The sequence below is a fragment of the Plectropomus leopardus genome, chromosome 10, assembly GCF_008729295.1.
Source record: "Plectropomus leopardus isolate mb chromosome 10, YSFRI_Pleo_2.0, whole genome shotgun sequence".
NCBI lineage: Eukaryota > Metazoa > Chordata > Actinopteri > Perciformes > Serranidae > Plectropomus > Plectropomus leopardus.
In genome coordinates, this window is record NC_056472.1 from 12,762,702 (window position 1) to 12,778,602 (window position 15,901).

The 15,901-nt window shown below is 39.1% G+C and overlaps 1 protein-coding gene across 1 annotated transcript; it reads right to left on the reverse strand.

Annotated features, from left to right (window-relative positions):
- Positions 1-119: 119 nt before the first annotated feature.
- Positions 120-15,193, reverse strand: LOC121949328. The gene is made up of 12 exons (XM_042494992.1): positions 15,076-15,193; positions 13,116-13,261; positions 12,547-12,628; positions 11,691-11,826; positions 10,902-11,104; positions 10,413-10,549; positions 10,010-10,151; positions 9,455-9,739; positions 7,815-8,951; positions 6,313-7,028; positions 3,383-4,467; positions 120-2,090 (listed from the first exon to the last, which is right to left on the reverse strand). The coding sequence occupies exons 2-12, from the start codon at positions 13,121-13,123 to the stop codon at positions 2,086-2,088; spliced, it is 3,936 nt and encodes a 1,311-aa protein (XP_042350926.1). The 5' UTR covers positions 13,124-13,261; positions 15,076-15,193; the 3' UTR covers positions 120-2,085.
- Between the last annotated feature and the right edge of the window lie 708 nt (positions 15,194-15,901).

The following is a 15,901-nucleotide window of genomic DNA, read 5'->3' on the forward strand; positions in this document are numbered from 1 at the left end:
AGAGAAGACGTCCCAGAACTTTTCTTATCCACAGCAGGTAATTCAACCTTAAAAGGTAAGGCTGGAAGAATGCAGCCTTAGAATATTAAAAACAAACATAATTATCCAAGACAACTGAATTTTAGTTTCATTTGTTTATTCAAACAAATGTAATCACTTTCTTTAAGAAAAATAGATGGGGAATCGTCAATACCTGTACAAATCCAATCTATTCACATTTTTACATATAAATAAGCAGGTTTAAGTGCACAGTTCCATAAAAAATATTACATTAAAAGTTATTAATCAGAGCAACCATCTCAAAAGTATATACATAACAAACCAATGTGACGTATTTGACATAATGAAAGATGTGATCATGGAGATAAATTGAGTGAAAATGATTCAAAGCATACTGGTACTGTATTACTAATTTTCAAGGAAACTTTGCCAAAGACACAGCTTATCTGCACACACTGTGATGACAGAGAGCATGCTGAAAATCTGCAAAGTTCCCTTTTAATGTGTATCTAAATTAACACTGTGATTCAGTCTTGGCACTAATAAAATTGTGAATAATTTGTATACTGTACAGAATAATAGTGTGACAGTTTGAAGGCAGATTTACATGGATTGAGATATATTGGTCACAGCTTTAATGAGTCAGTGATGCCTGTTGTCATATTATGAACAGAAGACTAGTTAACAAAGGCAAAACCACTCGTGCTTAAAGACAAATACAGCTGCCCACGCAAATTATGCTGAAAATGCCTCCTCTTAAGGTTTGAAAACGTGTTGTATGTGACAAGGTTTTGGAAGATTTGTTCAAAGAGAGATTTGAAAGAAAACACAACCACCACATATCCGCTATTAACTGTCATTTCTATGAGAGGTTTTAGACATCCGCTCCAGAGACCAAAGCTCAGAAAGGGCTGTGATTCATTTGGAAGACTAGAGTAATTAAAACAAACATGCTTAACAGCACTGACCTAATTTTTCCATCCATTAAAATGATTTTTAAAAATAATAAGCCATACAGTTGCAAACACTGCTTATTATATACGGTATGTAAATCCATACCTTTATGGAAAAAATGGAATTGGAATTTAAATTTAGAAGCTGAAGCCATTAATGGCATCATTTGAACACATCAGACATATGATGGGAAACCCTCTTTGGGCAAATGTTGCCAGCAAAGCATGAGGAGAAAAAAACTATTCAAAGCGAGAATCTTAATGCCAACCCCTTTTTTAATGTAGTTTATTAGATCGTAAAATAAATTATTGATGTCTATGAAATAAGTTAACTGGCGAACTTTGCCTTACAAGGTTTACAATAAATGTAAAAATGCTTAAATCCACTTGATCTAACAAGGCTTAATGAAAAATAAAAAAGCCAGATTAAATCCAAATTAAATTAAAATTTTGAAGTGATAAAAAATTAAGTTAATTTGGGCTCCCTTTACCTGACTTAAAGGTATACTGTTCAGTATATGACCCATGTGTACTTAATGGCGTCAACAGGTGAAACTGAAATGCATCTTTCAGTTACATACACAGTGTGTGTAAGTTTACTACAATACAGCAAGTCCGGCAAAGGGTTGTCATTAAAATGCTGGCATTCTGTGGTCTGACATAAAAATACTGTGCTTAAAAGTAATTCTAAGGTGCTATGAAACTGAGTATTTCAACATGGTCAGCTATTTTGTATGTTTATTCTAGGGAGGTTGTCTTGGGCAATATTTGGTTTGTCAGTTCCCGGGCATTTTTTCAGCATGACTTTTAAGATTTGCTGAGAAAATAAATAGAATACATATTTATCACAGATTCTTTTTGTTCTACCAACTTGACAAAGCATGTGGATGTTTTGAAGAAAAATAAAAAACTAGTTTTAGGCATCGCAATTATTGCTTCATAAAGGCTCTATCAATAAAAAAACAACCTCCAATTAACCATTATGGCACACATTTCCTAAGTGTTTACAAACTGGTCTTCAGGAATTAAATAAATACTGTATCTGAGTATTTGGGAAGGATTCCAGTGTTCCTTATCTTGAATGCTTGCCCTGAGCCAGGTGGCAGAGTACAGTCAACACAGCAGCTCTTCACTAACCTAAAAAGAAAAATAAACAGAACAAAAATTGGTTAGCCAGTACTTATACAGGCTGTATATACTTTACACAGTGTTCCCACGCATTTTCATGAACAGAATTTCCAAACTTCTCAATTTTTCACTCACCCCACTTTTCCAGCGTTTCTCGAACAAATCAGAAAAAAAGTCGGAGACTCGAATGATCAGTAAGAGACCCATCAGTCAACTGAGATTGCTTCAAATCGAGCAGATGTTTTTTTGTTTTTTTTTCCTGTGCAGTGTACTTCTAGTGACATTTGGTCCCCAGATTTTTCCGGGAGTGAGTGCTCTTGACTTTTACCCTACGCTTTGCAGCTGCAGACATGTAGACAGTGGCTCCAGAGGGAGAGAGAGGCCGTACCAAAAGGCCTGACATATACTGTTTAACCTTACGTTGGTGTACGCGTCCCGCTCCGTCATGAGCATTTTTACATATACTTGCTTAAACGCAACGCGTGTTACTGGAGAATACCTCTAGAGGGCTCACGTGAGAGCTCAGGCCGTTTATAACTACCAGATGTGTGGGATGTAAACAACAGACATGGCAACACTCTGGGAATTTACTATCATGTTAATGCTGAGATAAAAGCAGAACAGGCGACAGTGAAGACAAGATCTGTGGTAGCTAAAGCCTCTAAAATCAAGCTGGACAATGGGGAGTATGTGTCTCCGCTCCTATGTTTAATCCGTCACATCCGCTCTGCCTCTACACTGCCATTGTTTATATACATCCTGCATCTCTTTGCGCATTAATTTTTTAATCTCCGGTCTAAGGGGAAGAAGTGGTGATTTTGTGTCGACAAAAAATGTTGTTGCACATTTGCAATCTGTTGTTAGTGCCAAAAGCTCGTTTACTATATGATGTGGATGCCGCTGTCACACTGGATGTCCAGCTGAGCACGTTCAAACTTTAAAACTCAACATGAATATACAAAACAAGTCAAATATTTGTATTGAACAGCCAAATCCAATTCGACCGGCATAATTCTGACTCGGGTACAGCCCTGATATCAACGCATATTAAAGCTACATCAACAGCAAAAAAAACTGAATTCACCATTATGTTACATTACATGGAAGAGTATGCACGGAAGATTACCATAACAATAACACACAACAAAATTCCATGACTTTTCCAAAACTTTAAATTGTTTCTGACTAATTCCATTACTTTCCAGGCCTGGAAAATGTTATTGTGAAATTCAGTGATTTTTCCAGGTTTCCCATGACAGTTGGAACCCTGTTTTTATAATGAGTGAATCAAGCATACTTACTTTCATCATCGGAATCGAAGCCAAAGAGTGCAGAACAGGTGTTAACAGCTCGGTGTTTCTCAAACTCTTCTAAGCTGCTGAAGGAGGAAAGACATTTGTCACAGCGATGCCTAATCTTCTGCGCAGACGCCTGCTTATCCTCCTGCTGCTGCTTCTCTGCCGCAAGCTCATTCTTTTTCTTGTAGCTCCAGTAAGTGTTTTTCTTCGGAGGATTCTCATCAGTGGACCTCCTCTTGTGCATCGAAAGGCGAGATTCATCCAGGTAGGTGGAGGGTGGCGGGCGGATGAAGGGGGCTTTGACAAATGTGGCATAGACTGGATCTTCGGGTTTGAAGCTTTTGTGCTCAGTGATGTGTGGCTCTCCAAGCTTCTGCTGGACCCCCTCAGACAAAGTGGACAAATCCTCAAGGTCTCGCACATTCAAGGGGTCCCACTCGACGGGCTTTCTTTTTCGACAGCTCTTGCTTGGTTTTGCTGCAGTGGCATCAGTTTGGGAGGTGGAAGTGTTTTTCTCGGACACTTGGTTTCTTCTCTCACCTTCATGCCCATTGATAGTGGCTTTGCTGTCTTCCGTGGGCTCATGACTTAACGTGTTCTCTGAACAGACATCGGGTTTTGGCAGGTCTTGATTAATGTCTGGGGTGCTTATTTCACAAGGTTCATCTTCAGTTTTAGTTTCTCTGAAATCCTCAAGATTGGAGGCCTCAACGTGATCAAGGGTGGGACTGTCACTCTGCACCTTTTTACTCTGCAGCCATATCTCCTCAACCTTCACTCTCTGCTTCCACGGGGCTTCAGCACTCTGCTTCTTCTGTCTGTTGAGTCCCAACTCGAGCTCCTCCTTTTGAGGTGCTGGGATGTAGTGTCTCCATTCGTGGTCGAAGAGACCTTGAAGGCTTGAGAATAGCTTATCGCAGTCTGTGAATGGACACTGAGGTCTGAAGGGCTTGTGGGTATTGACGTGGTCCTTTAATTCCTGTGGTGTCGAGAAGCGCTGGTTACACTCCACGTGGTAGCAGAAGTGCTGGAGAGCAGTATCGTGGAGCTTCATGTGGTCCTTATAATGCTGGAGAAACTGTATCTGCCTGTTGGAACAAAGCAAAGTCAGCACAATAAGCTCTCCTCAAAAACTTTGTTTGCAGGAAAGAATCTTCAGCTAGACTGAATGATAAAAACGTAAAACAACATTTGCACATTTGGTACTCAAGGAGGAAAAAATATGATCCTGTATTTACATTACTTGTTTTTTTCCTTTGACAGTGTACAAGCATCAACCAATGGTTAGTCTTAAAAAGTCCAGAATCCCAAAAAACACCAAGACTTGCAGTTAAACTATGGAAGGTGATGCGTTAATCCCTTCTCATCATCCTCAATATTTGCATATATCATCCACTTGCATATAAGAAAATGATTAAGGCACAGTATGTAAAATTCAAGAAAATCAATTAATATGGCCAGCTAAACTAAACACAATACAATGATGCCTTTTAATTCTTTTAAATACAGCAGATTAATGAATCGAGACAGTATCGTTAAAATCTACATAAGGAATAGGCTTGGGTGGTATCAGGGTCATATGGTGTACCGAGATATTTAGAAATTTCAATGGCTTGTTGCAATACAATCAAAAATACAGACAGTCCTCTTTATATCAAACTGATACAGAGATGCTGTACAGCACACGCCACCAGAGGTCAGTCTCTACTGTGAAACAGACAGTTGAGTTGAGAAAGACGGTGACAGTGAGTGTTTAGGACATGTAAAAAGGAAATTCGCTTTTGAGACTATTGCCACATTTAAGCTTATCTTTAGATGACTTCTTCCAACTACAAAAATAGTTCATGAGCCATTAGTGTTGTAAAAAATATATCTATTTTTATTAAATGATTCTGAATATTTGCAATGATTTCAACTTTGCTCAGCCCCACCAATAAACACTGTTTATCTCGACAAACTTCCACAACACACCGCTGGCTGAATATTGGTTAGCTCTTAACTCACTGTTATATAATAATCAAAAAGCGAAAGCAGCGTGTTTACATTCTGTAGCAAAGTCAACTAGCCAGCTAACCTACACTTTTCAGGGTTTGATTTTGGTTTTGGAACAGAGAAGAAATGTTTATCTCCATCCAACTTTTCTGGGTAAGAGGTGTCATTGTTACATGTGCCCCAGGCAAAATGTTTTTCACAATGTAGCTGTTGGACCCTTGTTGGAGCTGGCCAATGCTGCGCTATGATTGGCCAGTCTGTGCTGAGGGGCTGGAGCGAAGGGTTAATACTCATTTACCTCAGTATTGTAACACTGGTACCAGTCAAACTCTCTTGCTCTCGTTTACGGTTAAATGAGTCGAAGTCTTTTTCGAGTCAAGTCATTTCGTCATTCTCTGCAACTAAGAAAAGTCATTGTGACATTATCGCCTTATTATATACATCTTTTAATAAAAAAGTGAAATGGAATGCCCTGAAAGTCAATGGGGGTATGAATAAAATACTTAAGTTAGAAATTTCAGTATCTTGATAACACTAATAGCTGCATGATTATATTCAGCACATCATCTCCGTGCAGCCCACTGATGCATCTGTATCCACCACGGCAATGAGTGTCATTGAGTCTTCCAAAAAAAGGGCTGTTATTTTCTGTCTATGCATTATTCTATAAAAAAAAGTATTTAAACCCAGCAAGACTAGTTAAAGTAGGCTAATTGCATATTAGAAACAGCACTGTAGGCTGGACAATGACATACATGCTGCAATGATTTCTATCTCTAGTAGCTCAGTTTAAAATATATATATATATATATATATATATATATATATATATATAGTCACTCGCTGTATACCTCAGTGAAATGTTAGGAAGATATTAAGGTATATAAAAAAAGATACCACCCAGGCCTAATAAGGAAGCCTGATTAAACTGCATGGCTTACCTGAAGCAAAGGGTGCACTTGTTTTTAGCCCACACAAAAGTCTTCTCCAGCACCTTCTCGTCACTAATGTGGCATTTAATGGCATGCTTTGTTAGTGTGGTGCTGACCCTCAAGAATACTCTATCACAGGAATCCGAGGGGCACAAGTGATAAGCAATGTCCACTCCGTAGCCGTTTTCTCCTGCAGGCTTCTCCTCCACCTCTCCTTCTTCCTCCTTCTCTACCACAGACGGATCTCTTACAATCACCAGGCCATCTGTAATGACTACCTGCTCATCTTTGAAGTCGACCTGCTTGAATATATTTGAGTTAGGGTTCTTGCACTTCTTGTGAAGCACGGATGTCTTTTTGATGAGGGTGCGAAGGTTCCTAATGATTCGTTCTTCCCTCTTGAGGCTTGACACTTTCATTTTGCCTGCAGGTTTCGGCTTCTCATCATTATCTACTATTCCATTAGCAGCTGCAGTGTCCTCAGTGCATGGCTCCTTGCACATTTCATCAATGTGGTCCATCACATGCTTTTTGGCAAACGGGAGCTGTTTAAAGCGTTTTCCACAGAGTATACATCTTAGTTTTCTACTCTTTAGGTGTGACAGAGCATGCCTCATGACATTCAATCCCTTATAGTCTTTGTGACAGAAGTTGCAGTGATGTGTCAAGTGGGCATATTTTTGAGTTCGAAGTACTCTGTCCTTCCATGTTCTCTTGACTTTCATCTAAAGAAAAGACAACAAACTACTGAATAAGTGCTACAAATTTAACAGAAAAAGTCAGCAGAATATTAAATAAAATTCCAAACAAAAGGCACTTGAACCCCGTCATGTCTTTTGAGTTCCCTTATTCATATGCAGTGTCAGGGCACAAGGGCAGGCCTAAGCATTTATACTGAATAACTGTATTCACAAAGTATAAACACACACACACACCGCAGAATGGTTTATTCCGGGCAAAATGCTGCTCATGCACTATTGTACCTAAACAAGTAATGATGAACTCAGACAGTGACATGCCCCAGATTTGCAAACTGTTGGCCAGTTGGTTTGTGTGCAACATATCCATGACAACCCACAGAGCCGACCATAAACAGACGAGAGGCAGTGTGTCGCAAAGTGCAGTAAAAACCCCAGTTGAGACAAACATTCCAAATTGGCTGGATTCAAGTTCAAACAAAGCTCCTAAAACCCAAACAATACCAGCATATTCCATATCTTAATCAGAAAATGCACAATTCGGAAAACCGCCTAATTTGGAATATTTAAATCGAATATGCTATTTATATGACCTCATCAAATTCAGAATACTGTCATATTCAGAATTATGGAGGAATATTGGTTTGCCTGTCACTATAGCCATAGTTTTCTTAAGGAAAATATACATAATATATCTTTAAATTGACTTTCAGGATGATCTGGCACAGTCGTTAAAAAAAAAAAAAAAAAAAAAAAAGTCAAAAGAGACCTGTCTATATTATGACATTTGTGGAAGTGTAATAAACAACTGACCTCAGTGTTTGACACTTTTGTTTCCACTTTGGTTTCCTCCATGGGTTGGGGCTCCTCTTCTGTGTCCCCATTAACCTCCTCTGGTGCAGATGGTTCTGGAGGTTGCGGTTTCTCACCATCAGGTCTTTTGGAGTAGCTGTGTAACAATGTTGGACAATCCAATAACTCCAACGGTGGCCCTTCAAGCTCAGGATCAGCATCAACAGCAGTTTGAGGCTTACCAGGAAGACCCTCAAAAGACTGTGTTTTAGATTCCTCTCGGGTTTGTTCATTGAGACCGCCACCGTAGACCAAGTCAGGATGTTTCTCGAGTCCATTTTCCTTCTCAAGATCATCCATCTGCTCATGTTGATTCTCTTCATGTTCCCTTTTTAGTTCAAGTTCATTCTCCAGGTGAGGCATTTCAAGCTCTTTTTCTTCTGTGTCACTTAGCTCCTCAAAACCAGACTCGTCCTCTGTAAAGGAAATTTCATTATCAGGATAGGAGAGTTCCAGTTTCTGTGAAGACTTCCGTCCTCGTTTTTTCCCTTTAACTTTGACCTTCTTCTCTTTAACTGTCTGCACCTGCTCCAGCATCGGAAGACCCTGCAACCATCTTTTCTTCTTACCCTTCCTTTTCAAAATTTGGCTCTTCACACATCTCGACAAGTATTCTCTATTGCGGTTTAGAGGGACTTTTCCGGAAGCAGAATTTTCCATGTTAGTGTGATTACGTCTTAGTGAATACACAGGCTTGTTGCCTATAGAGGTGGATTTAAGATTGTATTTGAACTCTGGATCATCACTGAGGTCAACCTCATCGTCACACATAGATCTGATTTTCCTTCGCAGGCTTTTCCTCCATTTTCTCCTCTTCAGGAGAGCATTATTTGATGGGGCTACACACTTTTCTGTTCCTTCCACAGCCCGCTCCTCTGGAAGATTCGCAAACGCCGCTTCAGTGCAATGGCTGGAATTGAAACCTTGAGTGCACGAGTCATTTACACACTTATTTATTAGGAGCGCTTCCTCTTCCTCCTCCATCTCACTGAGAACAGCAGCCTTCATGACTTTGTCACTCATCAACTCCAAGCAATGGGTCCTGAGGGTCAGGAGGTTCCAAAACTCGGGGTCAAAACACAGGCGCTCCTTGAGCATCTAAAAAACAAAAATGTAAAACTCTTAGGCAAAAATAATAATGCTAATACATTCAGTATATGATAATATCATATACTCGGTTCATACAAACAGGGACGAGCCAAATTTAAGACTTTTAAGTACTTTTTCAAGCAGTTTTATTTTAGTGAAGAAATTGTTTTCTCCACAACCATCTGTTGCAAGAATATTGTGCATAATTCATAAATGGAGACAGCACATGCTACCAGGGCCTAAAATTAATTTATTATCAATTAACTGCTGCTTATGTACTGCCAAATTACACCTGAAAACATCCTGGTGCCGACTATTTACTGGTGCTTACCAACCCATTGGCGCTAATACAGCATTAGCAAATAATTACAACCACAGCTGTAAGATTATTATTTAATACCTTTCGTAGAAATTTTTTTGATTCTATTGTTCTCTCAACGTCAAATGAAAGTACCTCAAGCACCTTGTGTGAACCTTGCATATAATATATTTCCCTCTTCACCCCCTCTGACCTGTAGAATATGGAAGCGAACGTTGGTCCGGATGGGGCTATTGTGGGGATGTGGCTCCTGGTCTGGATGCATGTAAAGCAGGCAGACAGTTCTGTAGGCTTCTAGGCTGCGTTCCTGGCAGAAGACCAGCAGGGCACACGCTCGACAGATCTCCAGGTCATGAGGTAGCAGGAAGGCAATGGTCTTGCAGACAAGGGAACGGGCTACACTGTCGGCCTGCATGTCACCCAGTTGCAAGGCCCTGGCACAAAGCTCCACACAGACCTGGACTCCTTCAACTCCCAACTGTCCAAACCACACAAACACCACTGATTAAAACAAGGTAAAATGGTAAATAGGAAAATCAAATAACCAGGGCCAAGATGATACAAAAACAAATATGTTTGACTCAATGTCAAAAGCTGGAGAGGATGCAGAGGATGCTTTTGATTTGACAAGATCAAAGTGTTATCAGTTTGTTTATATACGTTTCAATGCAAGCTCTAAACAGTGCACAAAATATATCCTTATCGTTTATTCCTGAGAAGCACAACAAGGAAAAAGATGAGGCCAGACCTCTGTGGTGACCAGTTTGATGAAAGGGAAGATGGCTCTGACGTTAGTAGCAGAAGACGCCAACTGCAAGCACTCGGCCAGGAAGCCATGTCTGGAGGGATGGGCTCTCAGATGCAACCTGCTCCAGATGAACACCAGGTCCCTGCAAGAGGAAGGAGATGACAAGCCCAAGAAATCAGTTTTATGTTACTTAAGCAACTTTTCTGATTCCCTTGTCAGTAAAAAGAGGGAGTTTTGAACTGCATCAAAAATATCAAACTGCTCCCCAAAACAGCTCTCCTTCATTGAAGAATTGTTCCACAAATACTTTGCAAACAATTGGTTAAGTGCAAAAACTAAAAGTAACATCGGCTGTGAACAGGTGTGAGAAGGACAGTCAGATGTAGCATTATGTCATTCTTACCAGATGTAGTACATGTCTCCATTGTGTAGCTGCTGGGTTAGGAAAGCTTTACACAGCGACAGCAGAAGCTCATCTTTTTCTACGCTCTCTGTGTTGCAGATTATCTCCACTGCATCACGGCCGTCTATCTCTGCCATCTGAGGAGGAAGATACGTAGAATCACATACGTGCATTAAAAAAAATACACCACATACAAAATCAATATAAAAGCATTACAAACTGTGAAGGATACCAGGACAAATGACAGCTTTGACAAATTTATTAGATCACATTTATAAATAAGACTATTTATTGTTATCACAGTCCAACTGTTTGAAAGAAAATGCAATGGAATTTGTTCTGTTTCTAATTCAGACTAGTGTAACTATTTCTGTGTCTTGTTTTTAAGCCTCATCTGTTCCACCAATACCATCTCTGCCAACTGAAGGGGAAAACATACTCTCCCACAATACCTGACATTCTTTGCATTTGCAATTTTTTGTCTCTTACCTCCTTGTAAAGGTGTTCATGCAGCGAGGCCTTGTAGAGGCAGGTCAGGTAGGCCTGATGGAAGTACAGATGCTTTCCAGCCTCACGATTTTCCAGGCAGCTTTTTGCCAGGGCCATGGCCTCTTGCATTCGTTCACAGGCCTGCAGATAGCGAATCCGCAGCTCAAAGAATACTGGCAACTCTGAGCTCAAGTACTCTTCAACTGCATCAGAGGGGATTACAAGAGATAGTGCATATAATAAGGGGGTATTTACATACAGGTGTAGGTTAGAGTAATGTTTTAAAAAAACAGTTTACAATCAGCTACTAGTTAAAAAAAAAGATTTTGTAAGCTGTTGATGAGGTCTATACAGTGTTCGGGAAAACTGGACTTAGCATATGAAACTTACTGTCAGATGTCACCAAATACTGTAAATGACATGACTTTTAGCTGAGACAGCCTAGGCTGCCTGCAAGCAAAATTCTGTTGAACAAATCCATAGAAAGCAGCAGCAGCTGAACTGCATTTGACAATGTGGATTGACAGTATGATAGTGAAGGAGAGTCTATAACACAACCTGTCACAGTCCCTATCAATCAGTGCTGCTGCTGCACAGAGCGGTGCACTCGCCTCTCTTCTTCTCTTCTACCTGTGCCTCTCCATTAAACTGTTAACATTTGTTTATGACACAATCCCGGTAAGTTTTATCAATAGCAAGTCTGGTCACAGGAGTGAGGTGACCCACTTCATAACAGAGTGTTCTACATGTATATGCAATGTCAGGTATTTAATACGGCCATGAGCCTACCCTCTTTTGGGGGCATGTCCGCCTCCTTCAGGATTCCCTGTAGCACTGGATTCTCCCATGGCCCTCCTGCTTTGATGATCAGCTTCACACGCTGTAGGTAGATGTTCCTGTGCCTCAGGAGCCGAGAATGGCACTCCTGAAAAGAGTGGTTAAAAAAAAAAAAAGATTAATTAATTTTTTTCTTATGAACACAAGTTCTTTTGTGAGATGACCAATCACAACAGTAACTTTACAGATATGTTGGTTCATAATCGCCTACTAATGTCGCATTTCCATTGTACAGGATGACAAGGCTCTACTCCACTCAATAGTCACTTGAGCAACATGAGGCATCCTACAAAAATCTCCCATTTTTAAACAGCCAAGCTACTGTCAATAGCAACCGGGATTTTTAATAAAATGGCAGCCCCCAAACTATGCCACACACTAAGTATAAACCACTGTACAATTGACAAAGTGAAAATGCTCTTCTGTTTGAATACTGATGAAATAATTCAGTGAATGTCACATTGAAAATGATGTCCCAATAGTTCCACGCACTGTAGCCACGGCATTCAGCTGAGAATCCCCCTTATGCTAAAAAATAAAAGGTGCAAGATTTGGTGCAAAGAACAAGTTGAGACGAGCCATGCCATGGAAGTGAGGCATAAAACAATCAAAGTTAAAACAGACAAAGTAGCTAATTCACAAACTTGAGTAGTTGTTATTTCGATCATTAAAACATTGGGGTAAGACTGGCTGTCAGCTATGTGCTGGTAACATTTACTTAACATCCACAACTAACTGATGGCCGGTTTGGCAGCTGGCAGTATGTTGTGTAAATAAGAAATCTGAGACAGTGGTTCAGTTTTGTCACCTGAAAGGAATCAAGAATGTCTTTTAAAGGCTCTTCCACAAACTCTTCTTTGCTGAAAAACAGCATCAGTTCAAAGAAGCTCCTGCAAGAAAATAAGAAAAACATTAGCTTGACAGGAAAAAAGTAAGTAAGTGAGATGATATCTTATTACATATATTTAACTACCAAGTGCCGCTACTTAGGAGTTGATCAAAGCCAAAAGCTTTTTAGCTGTAGATCTATAGGCATGCCAATAATGTTGAAGTACCTTAAAAGGTAAGCTCCACAATTTCCTTTAACAACAAGAAAACAAGGCTGCCATTTTCCCTACAGTATAGAGTTTGGTTTTGATGCACTGCATGCAAATTCAAAGTGTAGGTTAAGAATTAATCAGTAAAGGTCATACTTTAAGCAAACATAGTCTTCCTTTGTAAAAGTTAATACCTTTCATTTTTAATCACTGACCTTGAAGTAACAAATATGCTTAAGCATCATGCCTTCTGGTAACAGTTACTGGAATAGGAGTGGAAAACACAGTATGGCTGTTCTTTAACAAAAAATATTAAATGTACATGTAATATATTACTTACAAGGCCATACTGCTGAGGACATAGTGGATGTGCTGACAGTCATCGCGGAAGGCAGCAGTGGCTTTGGTGAAACTGCAGAGTGCAGTCCGCAGCACCTTCAGCTGAGGGAGAGGAACTTGCCATTGTCCCGTGTACTCCTCAACCAACTGTGCAGTAAGAAAATAAAAATGTAGAATAGTAATTTCGATACAATTACAGTTCATCTGACAGTCTCACCATTTAACGTGATTTAAAAGAAAGTGGCTACAACTGATAACCACAATTACTTTTAAGTATAGCGTGGAGGGGCTTAGTGGAAACAGATTTGTAGTCATTTGATACCATTGAAACTTAAATTACATTTAATCAAATACCGTGCACCTGAAATTATCTATCTATTCTGCTGTAGCTATGATTGATTGGTAATGACACCGCTCCATCTGATAAGGGAAAAAAAATGAAAATAGTGTCATTGTTTCAGTTTGAAATTGAAAACTGAAACTGACTGTGAAAAGTTATCAATAAACCATCCATCCATTCATTCGTCCAAATTATTTAACACCAGAGCACACTAAATAAAGTGCTGCCCTTAACATTGATAAAAGTTGAAGAATTCGTGAGGGACTTGCATTGCAATAGCTTGGCTGCAAACAAGTGCACAAAATTGTTACATCAGATACGCCTAATGATATCTCAAAGTTAGAAATAGAATAGAAAAGCTTTTTTAATCCCATGAGGGAAACTGTTTCGTTACAGCAGCTAAGAAGAGAGCAGCAACTGAATAAACTATCTGTTAAAAGGGCAAAGTAATGCATATATATATATATATATATATATATATATATATATAAATATATATATACATAACTGAAGTTTACAAAGGAAGGGACTTAACATAGAATAAAATAGAATAAAAATAGAATAAAATAAAATAAATAGTAATAAAGATGTACAGAATGTACAGAGAACAAAAAAGCCACAAAAAAGCTGTTAAATGTTAAATCAACGGAACAGAATAAGTATTCAATAATTTGTCTATATTAAAGCTGCATTTCAAATTATTGTCTATTCCTACATTATTCTAATATGCCCAATGCACAACATAATGACACAAAAATTTGCGCTGTCTTAAACAGACTTTATTAGTGTTTACAAATTGTAGGACTTTCTTAAGCATATTGTGTAATATTTTGTATTTGTTTTCATTAAATTATCATGCTATGACTCTGATATCTCCATGTAAACAGAGCCTCTGGAGATCTGTCACACTGTAATGTTTTGGACAATGAAGGAATTTAGATGAAACAAGGGAATTTGCGTAAATAGCTACGCAGTATCTTATAAACAAAGCTGAAATCAGACTAATAATTGACTCCTACGGGACGCACACAATGATTTCACAGCCTTGTGGCTTAACCTCAAACTAAGTTCTCCTTGTAGCTAGTTTGTTTGAATAAACTTTCTAACCAACTCTGCAGCTAAGACAGATTGCTGCTATCGAGTTTCCCATCTGTGACTTTGTAGCTAAAACCTGGCATTCATTTCTAAACTACTGCCATTTGAGAACAGGATATGTTTGCGTCTTTTTTATTTTTTTCAAACAAAGTTATGATTATGAACAATTATTAAGCGAAGCACAGCTTGCAAGAAGACCCACTTGCATGGTAACCACATACCGTTAATAAGCTTAGCTTAACGTTAGCTACAAAGCTAAGCGTTGTCAAATGTCAGGCAGGTATCTTGTGAAACACGGGTATTACATTAAGTTACCTACCCGTGAGCACAGTTTGTTATCTATCTGCATTTTAACATTTGCTGTTGTGTTTCTGACGGGCTAACGTTAACCCAGTCTTAGCTACACGACTCAGCAGCACAATAAATAGAGCTATGTTGAAGGCTAACGTTAGCTAGCCAAGCTAGTAGCTTTAGCGATAAGCAGGCAGACTATTGAGAAAATGTAGCAAAATAGAGCCCAACACACCTCACAAAACTCAGAGCAATAGCCTTTGCTCTTCAGAGACGACTCGTCGCTGCAGTGTCTTTCACACAAAGTGTCCAGAGCTATTTCTAGCCCGTCTGTTTCCAAATCACTTTCGCTGTCCGCCATACTGTCTGGTGTATCCAGCGCATAGCCTAAGTTGCCAGGTTTGTAAGGTAGCGTCCTCCTATCCCCCTAACAAGACAGAACAAAACACTACCAACCTGGCAACTCCGTAATAAAACGTACCAATAAAGTTTTTCGCGCTATTAACAATACAAAGCAAACAATCTCCTCCAACCATTTAAAAGCCTCTCATAGAAAAAAAACTCTTATTAGAATAATATTATTTGACAAATTTAAAACTTTTGTCACATCTCCCATGGCTACCTCATGGCCCACATCATGTCATTTGATTTGAGGCAGAAAAGCAGGTGTAGTCTGTCAGCTGTAAACACGTTGACTATCCATTGTCAAGAAAAAGTTAACTTAAGTTAAGTTAAGCCTATATACAAATTTATTGACATTCAGGTCATCTTTTGGCTGTGCTGTGAAATTTTTAGCACTAAAAACTCAATTTCTTGCATTCTAGGGGAATTTTGTGCAACAATTTGTGCCTTTTTTTGCAGCATAGTGGAGATGTTGTTAATTTGTGAAAAATAAAGCTCCTTTGCTACTTTTAAGTTTTTATTGGGGGTAGTATCACTCTACACCTATGGATTTCAGAACAGTTAGTTGACACTGACCCCTTTTGTCATCACACATATTCTCTGTCTGTGAACACCGTGATGAGATTGTTGTCTCAATAATTTTTATATTAAGGAAACTG

Bases quoted from the DNA above. Each gene is read 5' to 3' on its own strand.
- LOC121949328 (XM_042494992.1), bottom strand. The intron at 10,152-10,412 runs GTAAGAATGACA...TTCCTCTTGCAG, and splicing joins GGAGACATGTACTACATCTG to GGACCTGGTGTTCATCTGGA. The intron at 9,740-10,009 runs GTCTGGCCTCAT...TGGTTTGGACAG, and splicing joins TCAAACTGGTCACCACAGAG to TTGGGAGTTGAAGGAGTCCA.